Source organism: Cataglyphis hispanica, chromosome 4, assembly GCF_021464435.1.
Source record: "Cataglyphis hispanica isolate Lineage 1 chromosome 4, ULB_Chis1_1.0, whole genome shotgun sequence".
Taxonomy (NCBI): domain Eukaryota; kingdom Metazoa; phylum Arthropoda; class Insecta; order Hymenoptera; family Formicidae; genus Cataglyphis; species Cataglyphis hispanica.
Genome location: NC_065957.1, coordinates 2,724,498 through 2,750,920, shown reverse-complemented (window position 1 = coordinate 2,750,920; position 26,423 = coordinate 2,724,498). Strand labels below are relative to the sequence as shown.

Sequence of the window (26,423 nt, the reverse complement as noted above, 5' to 3'; positions counted from 1 at the left end):
TGTGTGACAAAAAGACAGAATTTTCGAGAGAACGTATATTCCGGTTCCTCGAGAATGGTAATTGTACAGAGCAATTGTACGGTGCCGACTTCTTCCTTCAGCACAAACGAAATTATTCGTTTCATTAAAGCGGCGCATAACGAAGCGAGACGCAGAGGGGACACGTACCTGCTCCTTGATGTCCTGCAATTGCTGCTGTAGTTTTTGTATGTCGCTGTGGGAAGTATCTCGGCTGCCGTTGTTCATTAGAAGAGCTTCCCCAGCCACTGTGTTGTTCGAGGGCGTTGGCTCCTCCTCGGGATCTGCCTTGACTTCAGATATCGTTCCTTTATAGTGTAACAATCCATTTTTTAAAACAAGAAGTTCGCAAAAGCTAGACAATGCTCTTATTCATTACAATTCATATTTTTATTCGTGATGTATATTTAACGTTACTGTATTAATATAAAATTAAATGTTTTAATTAAAAAGAACAATTAACAATAAATATGTATATATGTGACACATTGCATTATAAAATGTTGACAACAGAAAAATAACATTAAAAAAAAATGTTGACAACAGAAAAATAGCATTAAAAAATAATAGAAATACAAAGTAATCTAAAATATCAAATATATGTCAACTACAAAACTAAAAAGTTATTTTACTTTAAAGGTGAGAGAACTTTAATCTTCCTAATTCATCTCCTCTATATGTTCAGAGCTAGACAGATAAATGGAGGCGAGCTATCTATTACACTACTATGTTCTGCATGGGAACAGTTTGATATATTCAAGGCGATTAGATAGAGGTCGAGGCGAGATATTAAGCGCGCTCTATGCAAAGTGGACGTTATACCTGAGGCGTTGCAGCCCTTCACGTAAGTGACATCACCTCCACCGCCGCAACAAACCGAGAACGGTACCATGTGCTGTATCTGGGCCCGGCATTGCACGCACTTCTTCATCAGGGCCGCGCAGCCCTCGCAGGCGCACATGTGTCCGCACGGATGAAACAACATACCCGCCTTGCGATCCGAACACACCACACATTCTTCAATCTGCGAACAAATGTCCATTAATACTCGAAGGCGTGAACGGAACGCGTCTAATATTTTGAGATCTATTCCAAGATAGAATTGAATAGCTTTCGATCAGCTATTATTATTCTACTTAAAAAGAAATTAACACGGCGTATTAAATTACATCGATGAAAAGAGCGTAATTTATAGTACGATTAAAAAATATTTGACTGACATTAGAGAATCTTGATTTAAATCATTAAAAAAAGATGTGTCTGGTTTCGCGTAAAACAGGTAGAACGGATATGTAAAAATAAATTTGATTTTTCTCACAAATCATCAAAAATAAGAAAATTTCTAATTATCTTATTAATAATATTATTGAGGTAAAATTTTTAAAAGTCGAAGAATAATGTAAAATATTAAGAATAAGATATCAACGGCGTAAGTGGCGGATAGTAATGTGTACAAAAGAGTGTAATAGCATCAGCAATATTTTACCTTTATTCTGGAAAGAACATTTTCACGGCAGAGCAGACATTTTTTCACTCTCGGCGCACAGGCATTGCAACAAGCCACGTGTCCACACGGAGTGAACAGCATTTCTCGTTTGCCATCAGAGCACACGAGGCACTCGTCAATCGCCGCCGATGGGGTGACGATTTCGATGTCGTGTCTGGAAAAGAGAAAAAATCGCATTCTGGTTATATTCAAGAATACAGAGATGTGTATGAAATAATTGTACAAGAAATTGTACCTGGAACATCTAACTTAATCAAATTTGCAGGAAATATGGCGAGTTCGCATTTGATCTTTCGCGATTAAATCCTTTGCCTCTCTTGTATATATCATGTTAAATTAAACTTGCAAAGCAATTTCTATAAATGTCGGTAATTGATTATCATGTTAGGTAAAGTTAAAGAAAGGACTCTCGATTTAATAATATTTCTTATAAAATGAGTGGCTTATAAAATGGAGCGCTGGATACTAACTCCTTATCTTTGTGACAATTAGTGAGAGTCTTGCAGAGATTGGGATCCGGACAAAGGTCTAAGGGTGTTTGGCCTTTCTTGTTTTTCAATTCCAGGTCGGCGCCATGCGCTGCCAAGAAGCACGCGATGAAGGAACTGCTCTTCTTGTCCTGGCCTTGAGTGCCTAAGCCCATCAATAGTCGTCCGACATCCTGTACGTCCTGCAGCTGTCGCAATTGTGACAGCGTATGGTGTCGAAGAGCTTCGTGTAAAGGTGTATCCCCGTCCTTATCAGCAACATTCAGGTTTGCACCTTCGCGAACCAATAACTACGATCGGACAAGTCATATCGCAAATTAATTGTTGACTCTTTTACAAACAGAGAATTTTGATTATCCTATTAGATATGGATCCCCAGAAAAAATTATCCTTTATTTTTGTCACTATTAGAAAATTAATTATTAACCCTTAAAGGTCACATGCGGATCATTTTGATCCTATCAATATTTTTACGATAGAATAACATCCCGAAACCCTTAATCAATAATAAAAAATAATAAAAAATAATAATAAAAAAATGTTTAACATTTATTTTTTGACATTTGAACATTTATTTATTGAATATTTATTTTTACTTTTGTTATACATGATTTTCTACAGGGTTAAAAAAAAAATATATATATATATATAATTTTTTATAGATTTTTTCAAGCACTTTGAGACAGGTAAAACTGCGAGGAGCATTGTGACTCATATATATGACTAGAGATAAAGCAAAAAAATATGTCACCTACAAGGGTTAATAGATACTACGAGATTTTCACGATTACTCCTTAAAGTGTCGAACGGTTTTCGCGGAAGTGGAGAACGCACCCGGACAATCTGCGTGTGCTGTCGTTCGACAGCCAGATGTAGAGCTGTCTGCAGGTTCACGTTCTGTAGGTCCAGATCGGCTTTTCCGGCGCGTGCCAGTTGTTCAGCGACTTCCACATGATTGTTGAGGGCAGCCAAGTGAAGCGCCGTATAGCCGTCATCTTTCTTCTCGTCGACGATCCAGGGCCGCGGCAGTTTCGACAGCAGGATTCGCATCGCACTGAAAGCGTACGAAAAGCAAAATATTAAGATAAAGAGCCGCAATTGCATTTTGCAAGCAGAAAATTCATTTCACGATGCTTGCAAAGCATTTTTCAGTAGCAATTATTTTATAACGAGAATTGCTCTAATTAATTTTCCATCTTTCTCTCTCTCTCTCTCTCTCGCTTCACATTTATAAAATATTCTATGTGTAAAGATAATATATACATGTTCTTGTTTTTTATAAGATATTTTATCTTATGTGATCATTTAATTTTTATATGCAAACATTTAATTGACTTTTCTTTTCTAGCATATTCGAAAAATTTTAGTTTCCTTTCTTACTATTTATGGCTTATTTACATATTTTGTATACTTCGTTATATAGTATTTGTTTTAAGGGACAATTTTTTGCGAGAATATAACAATTACATTTATTAATTTATTATTAGAATAGATTTTAAATTTTATTTCCATCCGCTTGTGTTAATGTGACATAGAGAGGCACAATCGTGAATTTCCTTGTTAGGTGATCTAGCTTCCGTGTATCTTGCGCGTATTTCTAACTACTCGTCGCGGCAGGGACCCCATGGTGAGGTGGCGCGAGAGACGGGGACAGCTGTTCCTTGACGAGGCCCCTCCGTTGAAGAAACTTCTTCGAGGCGGTAGCCGCTGCTGGGGCATGACGGATACGCATGTGTTTCGTCACATATGTGACGGCTGCATATGTTTCGAAATGTCTCGTGCAAACGGCTTTGGGAGGCCTTCCCTATCCCATCCTTTCGAGAAATGTCTCGCCAATTATGCCATGATACTTTCGCAGAATCCATTAATCAGAGATCTAGCTCGCGGAAATTTCGAAAAATTAGTCGCGTGATTTCTGTATTATTGTAAAATACAAATAACAATTAATGACGAGATCTCAAGTCATCTTGAGAAGAAAAAAAATGTGTCTTTTGGTGAAAAGAAACTTTTGCGATAAGTATAAATAAAATTATACATAACGTAACGAGAGAGTGAGAAAGATTGTAAAAAAAAATCTAGTGACACATGAATTCTAATTTAACCGAAAAATTTGCGATTAATAATTCTAACGAGTATAATAATTTTACTATCTTAACGATGAGTGACGATCTGTGAAAAAAGTACTGTTTGCATATCAAGTGCGCGGCATAATATATGCGCGCGGTGTCATACGGGAGTAATTGATGTTTGCGTTAAATTTGCATCGCCGTTATAAGCGTCGCCCGTTCCGCGGGAGGTCATCAAATTTTTACGACGCGTAAGCGGCATCGTTTTTCATTAACGCGGTCTAAGGGACACGCGTTTTGCATCCAAGTGCGATCGCCGCAGCATTCCGATGCCGCGACAGCAATAGCAGCGGCAGCCGCGACTCGCCAGGTCGACTCTCCTTGTCATGAATATGCAAATGACCGCAAATGTTACCGTTATCGTCGCGCGTTAATAACTATAAATCGATTACTTTGCCAATTATGTCCGGGTACATACTCCCGCACCGACGCGACGCCGCGCGTGCGATTTTATTGTGTCATTAATCGGACGCGTTATTTCATTCCGCTCTCTCATTGCTTCCGTTTTTTTTTTTTTATTTCTGCTTTAATTCTCTCGGCTTGTCCAAATAATTGCGATCAAAATGATTGGAATAATGTGGCGAATTAAAATCGCTCACCTCACACCAACCATTGTCTACAGTAATTAAAAAAGATAAAAGATAATTTATACACATTCACATATATCAAAAATAATAAAACGAATATCATGTATATTAAGCTTAGATAATTCTATTCTTGTAAAATAAGGGGAGGAATATATGTATATGTTAAACTTTTATCTCTTATCAAGTTAAATATAAATGGATATTTGTATTTAAAAAAAAACCTGCTTTTCAAACTCCTTGACATCGCTAGAGAAGATTTATCGTCCGCTCTTCGAATTTTCGCATTGCGTGGAATTATAAAAGACGCAACGACGTTGATTTAACGCAGCCGATAATTATCACAATTACAACGATACAATCTCGCATGATGTAATAAATACAATAGAAACAACCGCCTCGCGCGAGCGAGCGAACAAATACCCTTCCCGGTTATTACACTCCTGTCACTCTCCGGTTTAATTTCATTTCGTCGCATCTCTTATAAGCTAAAAGATGCGGAATTTGTCATAATCGTGGCCCGCATAAATACTTCATGTCACTTAGACGGCGTATCACGACGCGTGATATTATTACCGCGATTAATTTCCCGTCGCTCGTCGACGACGAACAAAAGTCTTCGCCGACATCTCTATCCGTTTATTGGCATCAATGAATCGTCATTCTCAATGTTACTCCTTGATATCCTAACGTCGACGTCGTCATATAGTTCGCGTTTAAGTCAAGTGATGATTACGCAATCTTAAACTATCATTTCTTATCATATTTCGGGATTAGAGCAATTAATATCTTTTTGTATCCCAAAGATTCTAAAAATGCTTGGAAACAACGAATGAGATTCTTTCGAAATAAAAATGCACTGCATTTATAAAAAAAAATTGCCTTTTTTAAATTACTAATATTTTTGCGAATTTAAAATGAATTTCAAGCATCAAAAGAGTTTGATTGAAATTTTTTCACCCCACTGGTTTTTTTTATATCAATGAATTTTTCAATATTTTTAATAGCCTAAATTTAACGAATAAATTTCAACGGATTTGCCGCATCGGATGGTGTCGCATATGTTGTTTTCGATATTTTTACTCCTAGTGTTAACGACTTCTCGAAGAGAGAGATCCCATATATAAAACTCCAGATATAATAAAACTGCTCGCTGACGCAAGTGGATGCGAATTAGGCTCGCTCCATGTAAATCGCGCACGCATATATCGAGCATTTAGTGAGTCAGCGACGGTCGTGGCATCATCGCGACCGAGAAACGAAGTACCGAGAACTCGATGGACGGGGATCTGACAACACGCGTGCCTCTGTTTCTTCTGATGCACGGTTGCAAGCGTTCGACGAGACTCGCCTCCTCGTCTCTTCGTATTCCCCGACGTGTAGTGAGTCAGTAAGATCACGCGGTGACACGCTAAATATAATTGACACGAGCATGTGTAATGACAGCGCGCGCGCGCGCGCACGTTTGACAAGAGAGCGTGAACAGCTGATCCAAAGAGAGAAAGAGGCCGCTCCTCTATAGTCGATCATCGGGGGATCGTCAATGATCGATATACTTGGGTTACTCTCTGTCGTATCAATCGCGGTAGAGCTCGTCGAAACGCGGGAGATCGCACGCGGAAATATTCCGTACTCGCTCTGTACCACTTCGCTAAATATAGCGTTGCGCAAACTCATGATTATTTCGGTATTCACCGCCGCCATCGCCGTGCAGCTGCGATCCGTCCATTCGTCGCGAGTGATATCGAGAGGATTTCGAGGCCGAACACAAATACAAAGAGAGAGAGAGAGAGGATGATCTGAAGAACGGTCACGGTGAGTCGAGCGAACCGCGATGGAAATAATTCCGCTCGGTTTGTCATTGTTTTACGTGCGATGGGAGGAAGAAGAAGAGAATTATCAGCGGATTAATCGTCCACGAGAGTGATATCATTGATCAAGTGTGTTCTATCGATAGACATTAGTAATCGAAGGGGAAATTGAATCGAGAGACAGAATAAAATCTAAATCGGACAAGTGATATTTCGTTATTTATTATAGCGATTTAAAAAAAAATTAAGTGTTTTCTTTTCTCATAAAAAGAAAGCATCTTCTTAATATTTGGTAATATTTTTTTTCGTGTAAAATTATTCCGAAAAGAATATAGCGAATGTATACTTTCTTTATTCTGCATAATACGTATATTTAGGATCAACAGATATATTATATTTCCGATCAATCATAATGTCGAGTATCTTGAAGTCCTCCGATACGGAATCGCTTATCGCCTTTATTCTTTAGTCACATTTACTTTCTGATTGATTGCCTCTTAATTATTATTTTGTTACATTATTTGTAACATTATATTTTGTTTTTCATATCTTATCATATTTTATTTTGTATATATTTTGAGAGACTCTCTTATACTCATGAATAATTTATTATATATATATTCGTCTTTTTTTTTTCATCATATAAGGTAACGCACTGAAAAATGAAACATCTAAATATCTCATTCTAGATTAAAAAATATATGAAAAAAATGATCAGATTCAAATACTCCACAACCATTAAAGTGTATAGATCTTAAAACATCATAAATGCATTTTCGTTCCACCGATTGAACCTCCGATATTGCAATGGAATGATGAGTACTCTTGAAAATGTGCATTTAGCGTCAAGGGAAAATCGGAAGCTGCGATCTTTCAACGAGAGTCTTCTTGAGATATTCACCGACGTATTATTGAGAAACCACCACAAGGCCCTCGAGTCCCTAAAACATTTATTCGCCGCAACCTCGCGGAATTCCGGCGGAATTCCATTTATCTTCCCTTTCGTTTGCTCGGCCACGGCACTCGTCATTCCTCGCCAGACGATTTCGAAGTATTCGGATTTCCTATCAGTCATTCGCGCGCCATCCGATTCGATCAAATCCCACGCAATAAATAAAGCTCCAATTTTCACGTCATGCCCTCCTATCCGTCGATCGCGCGCGAGATAAATTAGCTTCTAATATTCGGTGACAGCAAATCTCTTCTTTCCTTCTTCGAAAAAAAAAAAAAAAATGAGAATTTGAATTCTATACATTTTGTTCCATATTTTCCTCATTCTAATAGCAGATATTTCTGTAAATAAAATAAATTTATATTTGCGTTTGTGCGTGATTACTGGAGAAAATCTCATTCTTTTAATTTAATTTCGCGCGATTAAATTTTCACATTTAATTATATAATTCCAAGTGCACTTTATGTCAATGAGACTTTAATTCTAGATTCAATTGCCAAGATGTGTAATAATGAAAGATCGTGAGAAGAGCTGTGAATTCTTTAGATTAAAAGTAAATTGTCTCGAAATTAAATTTTCAAGGATAGTTTCTATGCATTGGCGCTCTGTGTTTAAATCCGACAAATTCGGTCGTTTCGGTGAACCAGGAAGAAACACACGGCCGGCTCGAATCGGTGATGTTCGTTCGTGGGTGACGAAAGGGCGACGAAGAGGGGGAATGGATGCGCTCTAATATGCAGAAACCATGAGGAACGTTGGCAGACTACCATGACGCAATTTCCGGACGCCTCGCTATCGGAGTTGGCGCACCCAGCGAGAGCGAGAGCCTCGATAATGTCGCCCCAACGTTGTTATGATCCGTTGTGCGCGCGTTCTTATTTTCTTTTGTTTATTTATATCTTGTTACGCAACAGAATCTCAGAAAAATTTCAGGAGAAAAATCAAAATCTCGGATGAAAGGAACTTTCCTCCGATCCATCCCTCCCCTTCCCCTTTCCCCATCGTTTCGTGCAACTTCATCGGCAAAGTGTCCAACGAAAATTGGAATTTGTCGTGAATACTGAATACCGGAAGTTAAATCCGGAATAAGCGGAAAACTTCTCAAAGTACTCCGCGTCCTTCTAATTTCGTTTCTCCTCTCTGGCAAGCGCTTTTTCTCGCGTTCTCCGGTCTCGTTGCCGAAGCTGTTACCTCGCGACGCTGTTCTTTCGACGAGCATTCTCTATATATTTTATCGCAAAATGTTCCAAATAGCATACTCTCCTAGATACTAACAAATAAATGTAAAATCTTTGTAAAGAACTTTGAAAAAAGTACAAAAACAGAAAAAAAAAAAACGAACGCTAGAACTTATTTATATTCACGATTTATATTTTAGATATATCGTGTCACAGATTTGCAACAAACTGCAACTATTTTCTTTCCCACATTTTTTCAAAACAGAGATTTCTTTTTCAAACATAGTGGAACGAAGAATTTATCTTAATATTTCTTCTTATCTTTCATCCTCAAACAATTCCTATTAAAAGCAAAATATTATATTTAATAAAATTCTTAAATTTGCATATATGAAATAACTCATCTTGAAAAGGTTAACGAAATTTCGCGGCGAACGCCGTGACGAAAATTGAAATTCCCGGAGGAATAATATGCACGAAAGGATTAGTTGGTACTGGAAGGGGAAAGGGGGAAGAAGAAGAGATTGGGATGAGGAAGCAGGTAATCGAACCAAAACTAAATCACAACTACCATCTAATTCTATCCGCAGAGTTTGGACATTGTGGGATTTCAACGTTCCTGATTAGTGTTAAGAAAGGCAACACAGAACATGTTACGATGAGGAACGAAAGTGTTAAGAAAATTTGAAGGCTAAAAAAAGAGAAAACTGTCATGATAGAAAATATGATAAGAAATATAAATTTAAGAAATAATAATATCCAAAATTATATAACGAAAAAAACTGTGAAATTTTGAAACCAATAAGACACATTTTTACAATAAAACAATCTTTTTAATAATAATTTAATCGTAAATTAATGAAATCTATTTAAATTGCGAAAAATTGTCCGTTAATAATAATAATGCATTTATTTATAAAATCCAAATACGAGTGATTCCCGAAAAGCTAGATAAATTTATCTTACATTGGAACGTATTTAGTTTTCTTAGATATTTTTATAGAAAATCTTAAGATAAATGCAAATGTAGGAAGTGTAAAAAGTTATGCAAACAGATTACACGAATAAATATTCGTTCATGGGACAAGACTTGCATTAAGTATAAGAATGAATCAAAAGGATAAAGAATATTGATGAAAAATAGAACAATAATCGCTTATACAAAATGTATGCAAAATAAAAAAATCATATGACAGGAGAAAGAGTTACAGAAGCTAAAAGAAAAAGAAAAGGAGCAGGCAAATAGCAAGAAAGAAAAAGGGAAAGAAAACATTTTGATCGCTCGACAAAGTCGCGTAATTTATGTGTTCAATACCCAACCGAGAGAGACGAAGAGAGAGAACGATCGGCGGCTGAGAAAGTGCCAGCGGTCTTCTTGAAAAAAATATATTAATTCCGAGCGCCTTTAAAAGTTATTGCAAAGGGCGCGGATGGAGACAAGGCGGGTGGAACTTTTCCGTGGCGATGGAAATGACTTCGGCATAAAATATGACGGCGATGGCACCGCCAGACGAGTCGCAGGTGCACCACGGGGTAGGTCACCCGTGATCGCTGCACTCGTCGGCTATTTTAATTCGGGCCGAGGAGAAAAGGGAATGGGATCGTTCCCTATACTCATGAAACGAGCCTAGAAGAATTTGCGAGGGAGGGGTGATCGTTGAAGTGGAAAATTAAATTTCCAAAGAGATAAATTTTATTATACGATCAAAAGAGAGATTGATGAAACATAGATTAGAAAAGCACGCTAAACATGGAAACTTAACTGTTCCATTTCTCAAATCTCTCTAATCCTTTTTCAGATGCTTTTTCATATTAAAATTTATCTTTTAACATTTTTCGAGCGAAATTGGATAATTATTCGTATTTTTGAAATGCATTAATGATTTTCCTTTTGAATTCTCTTTGAATTTATGTGCCGCAATTTCATCATATATGATATCACGACAAGTATTAGGATCCCAGCATCACCCTTTTGTTCAATATTCGTATATTACGGTCATTAACGAACGCATTGTTTACTGTAGCGAGAGTATTATTAATGCACTATTATTATTAACATCAGTCGTTAACATAGTGCAAATTAATACGTTACCTCTATTATCTTTATTTGCTTCATATTCTCGATTAAAATTGATCTTTACCCTCCCATTGATTGCGCGTCAAAACCATGCATATTAATAATATTAAACTCTGTGATTGCGCAAAGCAAACACTTGGTATTTTCATATTTGTGATTTTTGCGCTGCAAAAATAAGTTTACAAACTGTAAAATAGTTTGCGCCACTTTCATTAACTGTGTAGCCATATTTAAATATTATTTTTAGTTGAGTAAACAAATAAATTAGCAATAAATCTCTATGATTTTACATAAAATGTGAAATCACTCATAACTGAGATAATCGATTTTTAATAAAATTGTTAAACAATTTTTTTACTTTTACTATGTAATATGTTGTATATTATTATTAAAAAAATATGTCTATTTCTTGAAATAATTACCTCTAATTTTATCCTTAATTTTTGTAATAATTTAAACTATATAGCAAATATATAAATAATATAACAAGAAATTTCTCTTTCATATATTAAAACTAAAAACAATTACAAGACAATGATATTGTGACATAAATTAATTATCTGTGTTTTTGTATCTCAAAGTTTTTTGCACTAATAATTTTATTTTTAACTCGAGATCTCCACAGCCGATAATGAGCGATTCTGTTTTTCCCCGAGAAAATATGCACGCTTGAAATGAGAGTGAGAAGTTTCCGGTAAGAAGGAAGCAAGGAAGAAAGGGAGGAATAAAAATGATTCCGGCATAAAGTACGACGGACGGTGACGTTGGCGACGTCGCGTTTTTCCTCTGAATGAGTTCCGTCCCGTTTATTTTGCTTATTCGATTCCTCCGACGAAAACACGTCTATCAGTCTTTAGTCGGCCAGTCGGTAGGTGCGGAGGAAGAGATATATTTTGGCTCGGAAACATATCCCGTCTGCTAGAGGCTGTTTATGTCTCTCGCTGCGTCCGCCTTTTCGTAAGTTCGTGGGATTCATCCGAAAATCCATCGGACTCGATTACGAATGAATCTGTCGTCATCTGTCTAATGTGATATTTTATGTGTGCGCGCATGTCATTCCCTTTATTTCGGAAAACGGTTTTTAAGTATATATATATATATATATATATATACCTCTTCGTCATTCTCTTAAAGTACAATATGCCTTGCGCAAAATCTGACAATTTAGCGTCAACTAAAAAAATTCATTGTTTCTCTCTGAAATGACGATCGATATGATGAGTTGCATATCTTGACGAATACAAAAGAATTTTCCGCACAATCACCATCGTCAGAGACTTACGTCATCGCACAGTTACACAATCTAGGACAGCATCCAAGTCTTTTTTCTGTTTCCTATCGTTTCGCAATAATTCTTTCCCGCAGTGGTGGCATGTGACGTGGTAAAATTACAGCCCGCATTCCTCTCGCAAATTTAGAACTTGTCTTTTTCTGCCAGCTCTAAACGATGGGTGTAATTTTTTATGACATAGTCCTCTCGATGATTTTTTATGATGGTTATGGTCCCCTCAATGATATAATTTTGGTCATATTTTGCGCATTAATAAATTTAAAAATAATTTATTAATGCGCAACATGACAGGTGTATATAATATCGATTCACGTGACAGATAATCTATGATAAAGCGTTATATGTATAATAGTAAAATATAAATGTTAAAATTAGAGTTCATGCTATCATCATTATATTGAAACTAAAAGATACAATTTCAGAGAATAATTTATTGCGTAGATAAAAAATTTAATTTAACTAATTAGTTTTATATACTTAATTGCAGTTTTAGAAGAGTAATTTTCTATATGTGCGTGGCCGTTTCTTTTCAAAGTGATGTAACAGTATATATTAAGTAAGCTTCACAACTCTCTCGAAAGTAGCGCGGAAGAAAATGCGCGAGATCGCAAATAGATACGCGAAAAGTTTCCAGGCGATATCGGAATTAACGCGCCCTTAATTAATACGCCCGTTAATGTTCGATCGCCTTAAACTCGGAGCTCGCGAAAATTTTACTGCATCGTTAAATCGCCTCGCCTCGTGCCGAGTTTCAAAGCGACGCGTATCCGTCCTACCTCGAAAGCGAAAGAGACGGAGGCTTACGATCGGGTTCTTAATGGCCATAATAATCCGGTGTTTTGAATCGCTCTTGTCATTAGTTCTTCCTGCTTTTCGGGCTTTTGGCAAAGCTCCAGAATTATGAAAGGGGAAAATGAAGAAAAAAGACGGATAGTACTCTCTGGTGGATTTTACGACGAATTTCGTTACAGATATAAAAGAATTTTTGGCACGTTTTACAGTCATAATTACTTAACAAAATATTTATTCCAGTGACTGATAATCTTTCCCCAGTGTATATAATAAAGAATATAATATTGATAATTTTTATCATCGCAATTGAAATCGCGATTCCGCGCGATTTCACTGACAGCTCAGCATTTATAAATTCGCGTGTACTCACACGAAGAAACGTAAGATTGCGGTACCTTCTTTTCAAAAGGATAAACGCATAAATGTCAACAAAGAAAACATTTCCATTCGACGCATATCTGCGATATGCACTCAAGAGTTTATCCGCATAAACGGACATTTTTTGCTCGTATAGACATTTATAACTTTGCGCTAGTTGTCACCGGCGTGTACGCGATATTCTACCTTGTCGATCCATCCATTGTCCATTAAAAATCATTGACCATTTCGCTTCTAGAAAGTCAGCACAAATATGTACACAGATTAAAAAAGTACACCAAGTACAGTAAATTTGTGAATTTTTAAGAAAATTGAGCGAAAAATATAAATATCTTTCTCAAAAGTAAAATGAATAAAACGATATAAATCAGAAGATATCAGAAAATATCATAACAAAGCTCGTTGTTGACGTTGACATAATAAAAGACCATCCTTGGCCCGCTTTTTCAGTGACAAAGCGGGGCACGATGGCTGCTTAGCAGATTCTGTTTTCGGCGAAACTTTTTGGCCGCGCAATTCGCGCGCCCTTTCCTCCCCCGAGCTATCGCGAGACAAACAGCATTAACTCTTCTCGCGCCGCGCTCTCGAATAAAGTTACACAGATTTGTCATGGAACAAAAAACGCGAGCACGTTTCGCTCTCGTGAACGGGCTTCCAGGTTTCTTACTCGGATTTCCTAGACGCCTGAAAAGTGGGCTTCCTACGGGCCCTTTATGTTTTCCTCTTTCGCATTTCGCCAACTTCCCGTTGCAGCTTTCGCGCTTTTTCGTGTATAGAATGTCCCAGAAAATCTATATAACGTGTGCCAGAAAGACGTTATTCTCTGAAGAATTTTGAAAGGATTTCTTCTTCGTCAAAACTGAAACCGAGGACCTATTTATGTCTTTTGAGGAACAAACAGAAAGTAAAAACATGCGACGAGATAAGTGAATCGTGTCTGCTATAGTTTTAAAATACTTTTCGCATCGGAGATCATCGTCTCATGGAGCGAAGATCAAGTTCCGACAATGCGAATTTTCCTGCAGAATTGCATGAATTTATCATTCGTGAGTGAGTCCTCCGCGAGGTTTTCTTGAGGAGACAGAAAATTATGATGCGTGAGAAAAGAGTCATTATACTCTAGAAAAAACGCGCCGGAGCTTTGCATTTGTATCCTAAGATCCACTAAACATTAGTCACAAACATTAGGGATGAAGAATTTCACAAAATTGAGAGAATCATTGGATGCTCTTTAATTATAGGAATACCAAAGATTTCGTGAATATATTTTAGATATTTATAAAGATCATTTGTATTCTGACATTAAATTTAATGCAATAGATATCAAAGAGTTGAAAAATTTCTTAAATAAAATCTCAATATATCTAAAAATAATTTTCCAAAAGTCTATATGTAGAGATGCATTCAGTCATACACTATCTAAAAATAATTTTCCAGAAGTCTATATGTAGAGATGCATTCAGTCATACACTGGATTGGATTCTCGTGGACTCGAGAGATTGAGGGCGAAACGTTCGTTTCGTATCCAACGAGGGAGTGAAAGTAATTTAGAGCATGATTCGATGTAAGTAAATATTGCTCTCTAGTCGTGCATAGAATTCCAACGGCAATGGGAATCTCTTAGGAAATGAAGGATCTCGCGCCATCGTCTTGTCTATGTCTTCGCGGATGAAGAAGCGCCAGCAGCTGCTTCGATGCGAGAATGAAATTGCGGCGAGAAGGATCGTGGGGTGAGAGAACAGGGATGAATATTGACGAGAGAGAGAGAGAGAGAGAGAGAGAGAGAGAGAAATAATGTCTTTTTTTGACATAATGAGAGATAAGAGATGTGTCAGATTTGGCATGTAAATTATTCGCATATACGTTTGACATATAAAATGCGATACTTCTTTGCGGAAGAATAATCGCGAAAATCACGGAAAAAAAAACATCACGTCACTCCACGCGACAGTCTACTTTTCACGATAAATTAACAGCGTTAATTAGCGGAGCGGTAAGTCGCGGTCGCCTTCTTTCTCGGGGATTTTCTCGCGGTTTTCTTTCATTATCGCAACTGCTCGACAACTCTTCCGAGAACAGAGAAAGAGAGACAGAGAGAGAGAGAGAGAGAGAGAGAGAGAGAGAGAGAGAGAGAGAGAGAGAGAGAGAGAGAGAGTGCGGCTTTCGATCTCGCCGTGTATCTTAGTCGGGGTTACTCCGAGTCTTCGCCATTACGCGAGTAAAGGCTATTTTCAACGACGAACTCGTAACCTGATACACAAGCGGCGAGGGATGCGGCGCCTCCGCTAAGGGAAAGCTCCTCCTTCTCCCCTCCCTCCCCCGTCTCCTCCCTAGTAAACGAGGAGACGACGTTCTCTTTAATTATTCTCCGCATGTTAAAATCATTAAATTGTTCCGGTGATAGATCCAAGGATGTATCAAGTGTCAAGCGGTTCCTTGTTATAGTCTCTTTAACAAGTTTGAAAGTCAATTTTTTTTTTTTTTAACCTAAGTTGATCAAATGTCAGTCTTCCCATAATTTCTTGTTTCTTATTAGTAAGCTTCAAATTAAAATTTCGATAAAATACAGCTCGCTCAGAATTAACACGCAGAATTTAAGATTTTACAGAAGTAGACGAGCTGTTCAAAAAATACTGAGAGATACTCAATAAAATCTCTAAAAGATTAATCAGAAAGCTAAAATAAAATTATAAAGTAAAAGTGACAGAAATAAAGGTGATACACATGGCTTTGCGTCATTGTAATTACATTCTCGATGTAATTTTACAAAAAAGATTTTAAAACGAGTGGATAAGAATTTTACACATTTTTTGATATTTAGAAGACAACAGCTTCTCTCTTTCTTTCACGATAATGTTATTCTTAATTGAGAGTTTTTGCATCATTGTTTTTAATCGTCAAATTTCAAGAATATGTCTTATTTGCTCATTCAAGTAGACTTGCCATCCATTCTGAATAATCCGCGGGTGCAAGGTCGGAAAGAACGGCAACGTACAGTCGCTTGTTCCTCCCCTGAAAGTCATCTCCGTCATGACGCCGACGAAGTCGAGCCGACGACGACGAAGACGACGATGACAACGACGACGTCCAAAAATAGGAACGACATTAGCGCGTAGACTCGTTTCGCATGGCTCACCGGACCGCGTCGACTCCGCGGATGCAACATCTTCGGCTGCCAGTAATTTTAGACGCCAGAGTCAGTTCGTCGCGATCAAGTTCTTCATCTCGGAAAATTGTTCGATAAAAGTGACATCGTAAGTTTATCGCACGTGCGAGATATGCAGCCCGCGTTCCGCTAAACTTTTCGCCGGCGAAAAATGGATTCCGAATTCGCGTGTCGAGGAGTCTGTCGTTGACAGACGCGTCAGCAGCTGATGCTGCGGGAAAAGTTGGACGCGTCCAACTTGCGCGACGATTTACGAGCTTCTCTGCCGACTGTTAAGCACAGGGCGAAATGTGTTGTAATGCCCTGGCACACAAGTTAGGTAAGAAATTTTTGCCCTATTGATCCATATCAACTCGTATAATGCAATTGATTATAAATCTGTCTCGTCGAAAATAAAATAATTATGTTTGAAAAGTTCCAATATTTTAAGTTATATTCTCAACGTACATATATATAAAAGAAGAGATATCAGGATATAACGTTAAATTAAAAATTATTGCTAAACTCTCCTGTGTTGCGCTCTTCGCATGTGGCGAATGTTGGACTCACGCCACTTGGAAGCCGAGGAGGATTCGCAACATATCTCGCTCTGCGATGCTGTTTGTCGGAATGTATTTCGGTATCACATCCTCAACAACATTCTTGGCGAGATTGCAGCGTCCACAATATATGCAGAAAGAGAGAGAGAGAGAGAGAGAGAGAGAGAGAGAGAGAGAAAGAGAGAGAAAGAGATCGCAATCGCAATCGCGAGAGCGATATACCACACACATAATGGGATCAAGTTCGCGTTGATTTAAAGTTCGGATCTCATTCATGAAAGTCATTTGATTTATATTCGATATTTCGCGATGTTTCATTTGAAAAGACAAAAAGAAAGTTCAAAAAGAATTCATAGAGAGTCGTCAACAATTATAAGATAATCCCGGCCGGCAACGTAATTGACGACGATGTAAAGTATAAAAAAAAAGAATTGAAATTAATCACCACGTTGTGCGATACTAAATCGCAAAAGCTCTGGCTGTTCGCCAGAGACCATTATCGTCGCGCATATCTTTCTATAAATAATGCGGCGATCTACGATCGTGTAACTTAGCTCCGTATTTTACGACACTGTCGTTATCATTGTTGTTAACGATGGTTCGATCGAGTCGCCATCGTCGTCATCAACCGAGTCAAGAGTATATCGTCGTTGATGTTGATCGTTGCACATAACTATTGACATAATCTGGCATCTCGGAAATTAATGATGGTGCAGCTTTGTTTTGCGCGAGCTGACGCACAGAGGAATTTAAAGATATTTGTCGGAATTTAAAGATATCTGCTCATCTCGCCAATGACAGTTGCCAAGTGTATCCCACCCCCGAAATATCACGGTATTCCGTTACGTTCGGATTTAAAATCCAGCCGATAGAAGATGAAAAGCAAGCCAGTGACGATAAATCGATTGTCATTTCGAAGTCGGCTGTAAATATAATCGTATTTTCAGAAAATTTTTACTCGCCAAAGAAAAAACTTTATACTTTAAAATAATAACACATAAAAATAAAACACAAAAATAATAATACATTAAAAGTTTTCATTCACGAGACATTTGAAAAGAGAGAAGCATTTTTTTTAAATAAGAAAAAGCTCATTTCAAAATATAGTTTGCTTTGAAAATTTTATTTCTGCCGCTTTTAATTTTCCTCAGGTCTTCGATTATGCGAGATAGGTATAAATATTATATGCAACAAGATATCATCAAAGCAAAATTTATAATAGTTTCTTGTAAGAATTTTAAGTTTATATCAATTACACGAGACTTTAATAGCTCTTGTAAGAAAACTTTTAATTTACTGTCATAGATTTCATAGGATGAATTGTGCGAAACAGACAATAATTCGTTGAGAACTCTACAATTACACGACGAAGTTCTGCGAGGAATTTCACCTTCGATTTGTGTCTGTTAGAAGAAAGCATAGAGAATTGCCCGCACGCCTTTGTACGGTACAAGGGGCAGAAGAAAGCAGGAGATGAACATGAAGAAAGCGAAGAAAAAGAAGAGGACGAAGGGGAGGAGAGAAGAGAGACAGAGAAGCCTGGGTAAGTTATCATTCGAGTCTGGACCAGGAATAGTCGCGCCATGTGGTGGCAGCCGTGGGACTGACTATTTTCGGGTAAAGACAAATTTGGCGCGGCGAAGCGCTACGCGAGGGAGCCGAGAAGCTGAGCTGAGCTGAGCTGAGCCGTGCCGAGCCGAGCCGAGTCGTCGATCGTGGTAGTCTCGAGTGTAGGCTTACATGTGCACACGACGACGAGGGGGGTGCCGGCTCCTCGTGACTCGAGAGGAGAGGCCAATGGGATCTGTGCAGCCATTTTTAGAGGGCTCGTTCCGAAACGATCGTGCTCGTAGCTTTGGCAGCATTCAGTCCGAAGCGGTCATCCGGGTTGGCAGGATTCTGAAGTCGCGAGAGGAAATCTATCCCGGATCCTCTCTCTCGACGATCGTCGACCGTTCGCGCAGGAGCGCACCCCTCAGGTGTATTGCGCCGAAATGATCTTCCGGGACGAGAGTTAGCGCTCCCGATGCGCTAAGAGGGTGTTTCAGATTCCTCGCTGAAGAGCGTTTCAAGTTCTTTCAGAAGCGCAACGGATTACGTAACGGCGTCGCACTCGCGAAACGAGGTTGTGGCAAGGACATGTATGGAGGTATCGAGATACCGATTCAGACATCCAGTGGATGTCTCTGGATAACTTCCTAGTCGGGGTGAATAGAAGAGAATGGACCTCGCTCCGGGAGCGGGCCGGAATTCAGATGAGTTAAGTTCGATGACCGGGCGACCGTTCCGTGCTTCCTTACTTCCCATAGTGAATGTGACGTATGGAATGTAAAGAAGTATGGAGCTGGGCTCTGGGGAATCGTCGCGAGGCGGAATTGATCTTCGAAAAATTCCCGAAGCCATGACGAAGACGGAACAATTCATCGCGAATCAAAGGAGCGAAAAAGACAAAAAGAATAAGAACGTGGCGAAAGAATAATGACAGCGAGAACAGTGCCGTGCGTAAGAGTCGAACAAATGCATTCCAAGAGAAATCTCGCAGATGCCTCTTCCGCGATGCAGGATCCTGGGATCGGCAGCAGCCAGCTGCCAGAAATAGATCGCTTTCGCGCAACGAACGGCTCTGCCATCACTCCACGTACATATGGTCCTCTATTTATGACTTTGGTGCCGCTACCATGTGGTCACCACTTTTATTAGCCCCACGAGATACGAGCTCTTCGTCATTCTTAGCGCGATGACAGGACTCATCGTCATCTCTTCGTTATCATTAAAAAACATGTATCTTCTCGTAAAATTATCGTTTACATTCTCTCTTACGATTAGAATCTCTTCGTCAAAATATTTCAATTGCTCGACTTGATTGCAGCGACATGGAAGACGAGATGCGGAAGGAAGCGGACAGGAAGAAGACAGGCGGGCGAGGAAGAGGACGCACGCGGCCGAACGCTGTTCTCGAGACCGAAATAGGACCCACGCACAACCGTCGCCATGTTTCCAGAAATAAGTTCTCCGGTTACAGAGTCTATTTCCGCTTCGCGGGCCGGCGACCGGTGCCACGTTCGTTGGTTTACGAAGTCGCGGCGAGCAATTAACATATGCAGCTGCAGGTGCGATCTCGCGATCGCACATAGGAATATCTACCACGCCCGCACGCACCGTATTTGGTTTTTCGTGTACCCCGGAGAGAAAATTCTCAGTGTCGGTTGTAACTCGATGATCAGCCAGTGACGTCAGTAGTGACACTCGGTGCGATCGACTTATGATTTACGAGAACAAGCTAGTTCTGATCGCTGCAAGTAATACAATTAGGTGAATATATGCAAGACACGATTTACCTTGCAATCTTGAGATGAAACTGTCCCCGATTTTCCCGTCATCTCTTCCAGTCCGATATCTCTGACACTTTTCGAAATATAGGAAATGCTATTTCAGGGAATATAATTGATTGTTGCGCGAAAAGAATCATGCTTTCTGCAAAAGTGATGTTTTTAATATTAGAGACTTGTTGTTGTTACATCTTTTTAGAAATAATTCTATTTAAATTCAATTATTTGATGTTATTAAAAATTAAGTTTTATTAATGCCTCACATTTCTCATATATATTTATTCTTATATATTTATATTTATATATACAATATTTTTTTTCGATTATAATATATATGTACATCCGATATTTCTCTTGCTACGACATCGATTGTTGATTATTCGACCGTGCAATTCGTATCGACATTCGGCCTCACGAATTTTGACGAACATTTTCGCGATTTGATTCCGAATTCCGAATGATACGTTGCTTTCGCATAGGTGGGCGCAAATTCATCGACAGTAAAATAGGTTTGCGCATCTCGTGGCAGTAATGCTCTTGATTAATCTGAATGAATTATCCTAATATTATTGCCGTGAAATAATAATATTACTCCTGGCATTATCGGCTAATGCTGCCATTTGCATTAACGTACCTGCTAATTGGCATCGCCCGTCGCATTTTGTCTATTTGTCGTACGTGTTACACGGACCGCCTGATTATGCTAATCACCAGCGAATAATAACGCGCGCCGCACAAATTTCTACCAAATTTGCTAAAAGGCAGGGTCTCTAAAAAAAAAAAAGAAAAAAAGAAAAGAAAAATTTTTTCATAAAAATTCCCCTCTTCTCATCTACAAGATCCTTCAACTAATTTAAAGTCAAGGAAACTGAGAACTTCCTCTATAGATTTTAAAGGAGATTAGAAATAAAATTACAATTTTTTATTATTAATATTATGTAAGGGAAGATTAATGTTTTACGAGCTGGCAGTTCTCTGAACTTTCATCTCACCCGTCATTCTGTCAAAGACATCGTCAAGTCATCGAGGGTTGGTAAGTCGTGGAGAATCACGCGGATCACGCGACGTGGATAATCATGGATAGCTCGGATGCAACCTTGGCACGTTTTCGGCGGGTCGATAAACGCAGTGTGGCAGAGACGAATCGGTGGTCAAAAGCTCTGAGAGAAGAGAGGTCCGCGGGTTACATAGCGCCCACGGTGGCGGTGGATACGAGGGTCGAATGACAGAATCGCGCGTGGTATTGGCTGCTCGGTACAATCGTCACGTTCGCGGCGACAATTTATGACGATTGGAATAGCGGCCGTTACGCGTCCGCGCGATGCAGCCAGAAGCTGCGAGAAGGCTCTCTGGGTGCGCGAGACCTTATCAAACTGCTTTAATTAGCGCGAGATAGAATTCATGTTACGAGTTCGTAAAAAGGGTATCGTGGTGTCTTCGTTACTCTCGATTTTAATCTTTAACACTAGTGCGAGAGAAATGAATAAGGTTTTTCGAAGCTTTCCTACACGATACATCCTTCACTTCCACTAATTACGTTATTACAAAAATCTTATAGTTTTTAGATATCATTTATCATTAAAATTTTGGGTAAAATTCAAATTTTGGGAAAAGAAGACATTAAGAAAGTTCAAGTTTATATTATAAATTATCGTCTAGTTGTATGTTCATAAAGTTTTATACACGGAAATTTCTACTAAATTGAGTTCAAATCGGAAACTGCAAATGAAAAAGAAATGCTGAGTTAAAATTTCTTGTACATAATGTAAAAGAAATTTTGCATTTTTCCAGATAAAACTCTAAGGCATTATTTTTCACGAATAACTATAATAGGCATCGTATTTAGTCGGGGTTCTGGAATAATATTACCTTATTCCCACAAGTATCTCGTAACGTAGATCGTATTTAAGGGCACAAGAAGAAACAATGCGGATGAGTGGACGACGGTGAGATTGTACTAATTAAGTCCTACGTCCCAAATAATTGCCGACGTTTCTGTCTTGTCAGTGGTCACCGTCCTGTCGTTGCGGCTGCGGACACTGATAGTTAACCGAATTTCGATATCGACATGTTTCATCCCGTGAACAAGTTTCCCTTTCTCTCTTCCTCGTTCGTGTGACCGTTTACAAGATTCTCCGAATCGGTGAATTATATGAAGTCGCGATTGTACAAATTCTTCTGAATACAGTTAACATGCAAAAAAAATCTTAGATAAATTTATAGTAAATAACAATTTTAGAAAATTAAAAATATCTTGAATTAGAAATATTTATAATTAGAAAACTTTTGACAATTTCTCGTATCGAATTAGTTTGTTTTTCTATCTCCGTCGCGGGTGTAATAAATAATGTGAATCGAAAACAATTGTGAAAATTGACAATAAATATATGTCAAAGACTACTTCTCATATGTCAACCTATTTTATCTTATCTAGACAAATCTAATTTTCTAAAAGTTAGTTCTCTATTTTACGACGAGCAATCGTGCGAACATCAGCATCTCCTCGGAATATCGCCAGCTGATCTAATATATCGGATCGTCTTCGCGCGAATTTCGATTCGTTGACCCGAACCGCACAAAACTTCCGGATTCGGGAAGAATCGCATCCGCTCGTTTATCAAAGTCAACGGGTCAACGATCTCCAGATTGAGTCACGAAGCGCATTTCTCGCTCGAGACCATCTCGCGCGCGTCCAGAAAAACGGGCCCATCGCGACATCGCGGACACGACACGGTAGTGAAAACTCGAGATGCATCCCCGACGCGATGTGCACGACGCTTCCTTAATACAGCCTGCCTCCCCCGCTCTTTTCCCTCTCTTTTTTCCTCATATGTACGTCCGTACAATTTTCGTCGTTTTCAATGGGAGCTCTCGATGTTCGCTCGATAAATCCATCTAGATGAGAGAATATATCCGCGCGTTTGTCAGTTTCCGCACGTAAGCGAAACGTCAGCTTTCCTAGTTTCTTGGAGCCGAGCCGCCGCCGTTACCTAACTCTCGAGCTTCTTTCCCCAACCCTCTCGAGGTCTATCCTCATCGGATTCTTCGATATATCTTGCGACGTCAAGGCGGTCGAGAAGACACCTCGATTACTCGTCGAAGGGAGCCTTTATTTTTGTACAATCAACTATAATAGATTAATCGTACAAATATTCCAATGAAAACAAAACATTTTCTAATAATTATCTAAATCATTATAAGCTTTAAATTGTGTGTGACAAGAATTTAAAAAAATATGAGATTTATTTGTATGTAAAAACGACATAGTGTTGTTTTCTTCAACACTTTCTATCGTTGATTATAGGGAAAGCTCTCATGACATCGTGCGACTTTCAAAGAGAGGAGACGGCGATTTTGTTATTAAATCGTTCGATAGGGCGTTCGAGGGAGCCGCGATGTGGCGCGAAGACTGTAGGCGACTCACGAAGCGGCGCTTCGACACCGATTGAAACTTGGCCCTCCGGGTCGAAGGCGTTGAGTGCACTTCTCGGGGCATGACGCGAATAGCCGAGCGGCTTGAGGCGCGTTTGAACTTTTAAAATAAGCGCGGCCCTTTCTGCGGCCACCGTTTCGGCAGGACGATCACGCACGGCCACCCGTCCAACTTCGCCGGCTAATCAGAAAAATCCACACTCCGCTGAGCTTATTGAATTGTCTTGGCCCGGGTCCGGGATACCTCATCGTCTCTCTCTCTCTCTCTCTCTCTCTCTCTCTCTCTCTCTCTCTCTCTCTCGCAGTAAAGACAAGGCAGTAAAGCAACCCCTCTTTGTCCATCGCCTTTTTCCTCTGACTGGAATTCCTTCCGCGTCTTCTTTTATTCGTCTATCTATCTTTTGTATCTTATCTCCTTTTTATTAATTATCTGTCTCTTTGTAAAAAATTTATTGGTATAGAGTCAATTTTTCCATATTTCTTTTCTCAAAGCACAATCTCTTTTTGGAATTCAATATTTATCGCTAACGTAACGTAAATTTGATTTGCTCAACAATTTCGAAAATAAACTCTTTCATCTTCTACGAAGCAATCTTCTACATATAAAATAAGCGATTTATACATACTACAATGTAAATCCATTATTTATTTTTCTTATCTATTTTTGAACTACCTACCTACGAACATTATTTGTTATTATTTTCTACCATACAATTTGATTAAATTTTTTAATCGTATATTTTCTGTTAACTTTAAAAAGCCTTGCGTTTTTTTCTCTAGAAGAACGATGAACATTTTCCGCTATCATCATTACCAATACTTCCTACCCGTTTTTATTCGCGGTAATATCTCACGAGTCCTCGTGGAACGGATCCAGATGAATTATAACGATGTATAGGGATCAATGACGGCGAGTCGTATGAATCTTATATTTCCTACCCACGCGCGCTCGTTCATTCGCAACCTCTGGCCGCGACTCATATTTTATCACGATTGACCTTCGTAATCGGAATACCTAGATAACAGATTGCGGCGCAAAGATTTCCCGCGTTCTTTTCTTCGGATGCAGTTTTTATAATATTATTGTATTTTTATGAAAAAAAATATTATCTTTATATCTTTGGTTTCATCACGATCTTCCTTCAATAACCATTAATTCTTATGTTTTTTTTTTGTGAGTGTAAAATATACTAGAAATTAATTAGAGAAATATTATTCTTGTAATTTATCGAGATAGTCGCACGTCAGATTCGTCACATGAACGCGATCCTGAATTTTGATACAAATCTTACGAAGCACCCTTTATACCGGTCGCTGCTCCCGGGGAGGGGAGGTGGAGGAGGGGGGAGGGGGGTTAATACAGCACGAAATTGCAGTCTGGGAAACCTCTCGAAATACTCGGCTGACAACGAGCGCCTCGTATTAAATCCGGTATAACGTTATAATACTCTCCGGTGCTTTGCTCATACGGTGCTTTGCGCGTAACGCAAGTTAGAGTTCTCCAATTTTTTACTAATATCGTGATAATGACTTGCCGCAACAGCATGGTCCCGCTTAATTAGGGAACTTTTGTATATTCGCACAATTAGTCCTTTTAACGGACTGACGTAAACTAGCTATTCCGCGCGATGTTTCGCGATATTAAAGCGCAACGAGCACTGGGCGAGCACGGTAAAAGCTTTAATTTTCAATGGAAAATTTAATTCAAAGCAGAGAAATCCCACGGAAGTGTTTCAAAGATCCGAGAAAAGTTCGCTCGTTTTTTTTCACAAGATGCATTTTCAACAATTTTTTTTTTTTTTTTTACGAAGAATTTAATGTGCAAGTTATATGCGCAGACTCCTTTCGCTATGACCTAAATCTATTTAAAATAAGAATGAATGAAAGAGATCTCCTTTCTCTCTTAGCTGACATATAAATTACGTTTAAATATATTCTTCGCGCAAGGAAATGATTAAGTTTTTACAAAAGTATAATTATATTTATACGGAAGATTGCGCATACGCTAAGAATTAAGCTCGGTAGAAATTCCGTTACTCGGAAAATGATTTTATATCCGTCGAGAGAGGCAGTAAGACGTGATATTTTAATCATGAAGTGAGAGAGGGACTGAGTCAAGGATGCATATTTCATATTCTTATGTAAATCGCGCGCGCGGCGAATTCATCCCGAGTGTACATCGACTCTCGTGCGCCGTTAATAGGATACGACATTATGAGAAGGATTAAATTATGGCTCGTCAAATCTCTGGCCCGGCCCCTCAATATTTAATCCGTAAACTCGCTTAATACCTTCCGGCCTCGTCCGGCGATATATAGGATCCAACGTAATCATCCTGTTTTCTCGACAGTACCGAAGATGATTTCATTTTGACCAAGCCATTCTTCTTCTCGCACAAGTTGTTACTTCGCTGAATTGTTTCCACGATTGCGACATCAAATGCATGTTGCAGAACACACAAGTGCGCCAAGTATATTACAATCTACACAATATTCACTTTATACAGTATTTTATATCTCTTTTATATCTCTTTATACAGTATTTTTTAATAACAAGTCTGTAAATATATATACATATACTTCTATCTTTATTGAATGTTTTTTTTTCTAATGTTTTTATTCTAACTTTTCATATACCTTTTAATAAAAATATAAAATAATATTGTTATTCAAAAAAGATACTTTCGCGATATCTTTTAATGCATTATCTAATTTGTAACTCTTTATTAGCTACTCGTGTTGTATAAGTTAGGAGA

The 26,423-nt window shown here is 38.6% G+C and overlaps 1 protein-coding gene and 1 pseudogene across 1 annotated transcript in view; one reads left to right on the top strand and one right to left on the bottom strand.

Moving 5' to 3' along the window:
* The window catches only part of LOC126848604 (E3 ubiquitin-protein ligase MIB1), a 346,576-nt gene that overhangs the window by 2,457 nt on the left and 317,696 nt on the right, over window positions 1-26,423 (bottom strand). Inside the window, exons 10-14 of the mRNA XM_050589604.1 lie at window positions 2,848-3,067; window positions 1,996-2,303; window positions 1,505-1,679; window positions 841-1,042; window positions 169-326 (exon numbers count right to left, since the gene is read on the bottom strand). Of these exons, the coding sequence (XP_050445561.1) occupies window positions 169-326; window positions 841-1,042; window positions 1,505-1,679; window positions 1,996-2,303; window positions 2,848-3,067 (1,063 nt within the window). The remainder of the gene's footprint in view (window positions 1-168; window positions 327-840; window positions 1,043-1,504; window positions 1,680-1,995; window positions 2,304-2,847; window positions 3,068-26,423) is intronic.
* LOC126848621 (uncharacterized) lies at window positions 18,753-20,500 on the top strand (annotated as a pseudogene).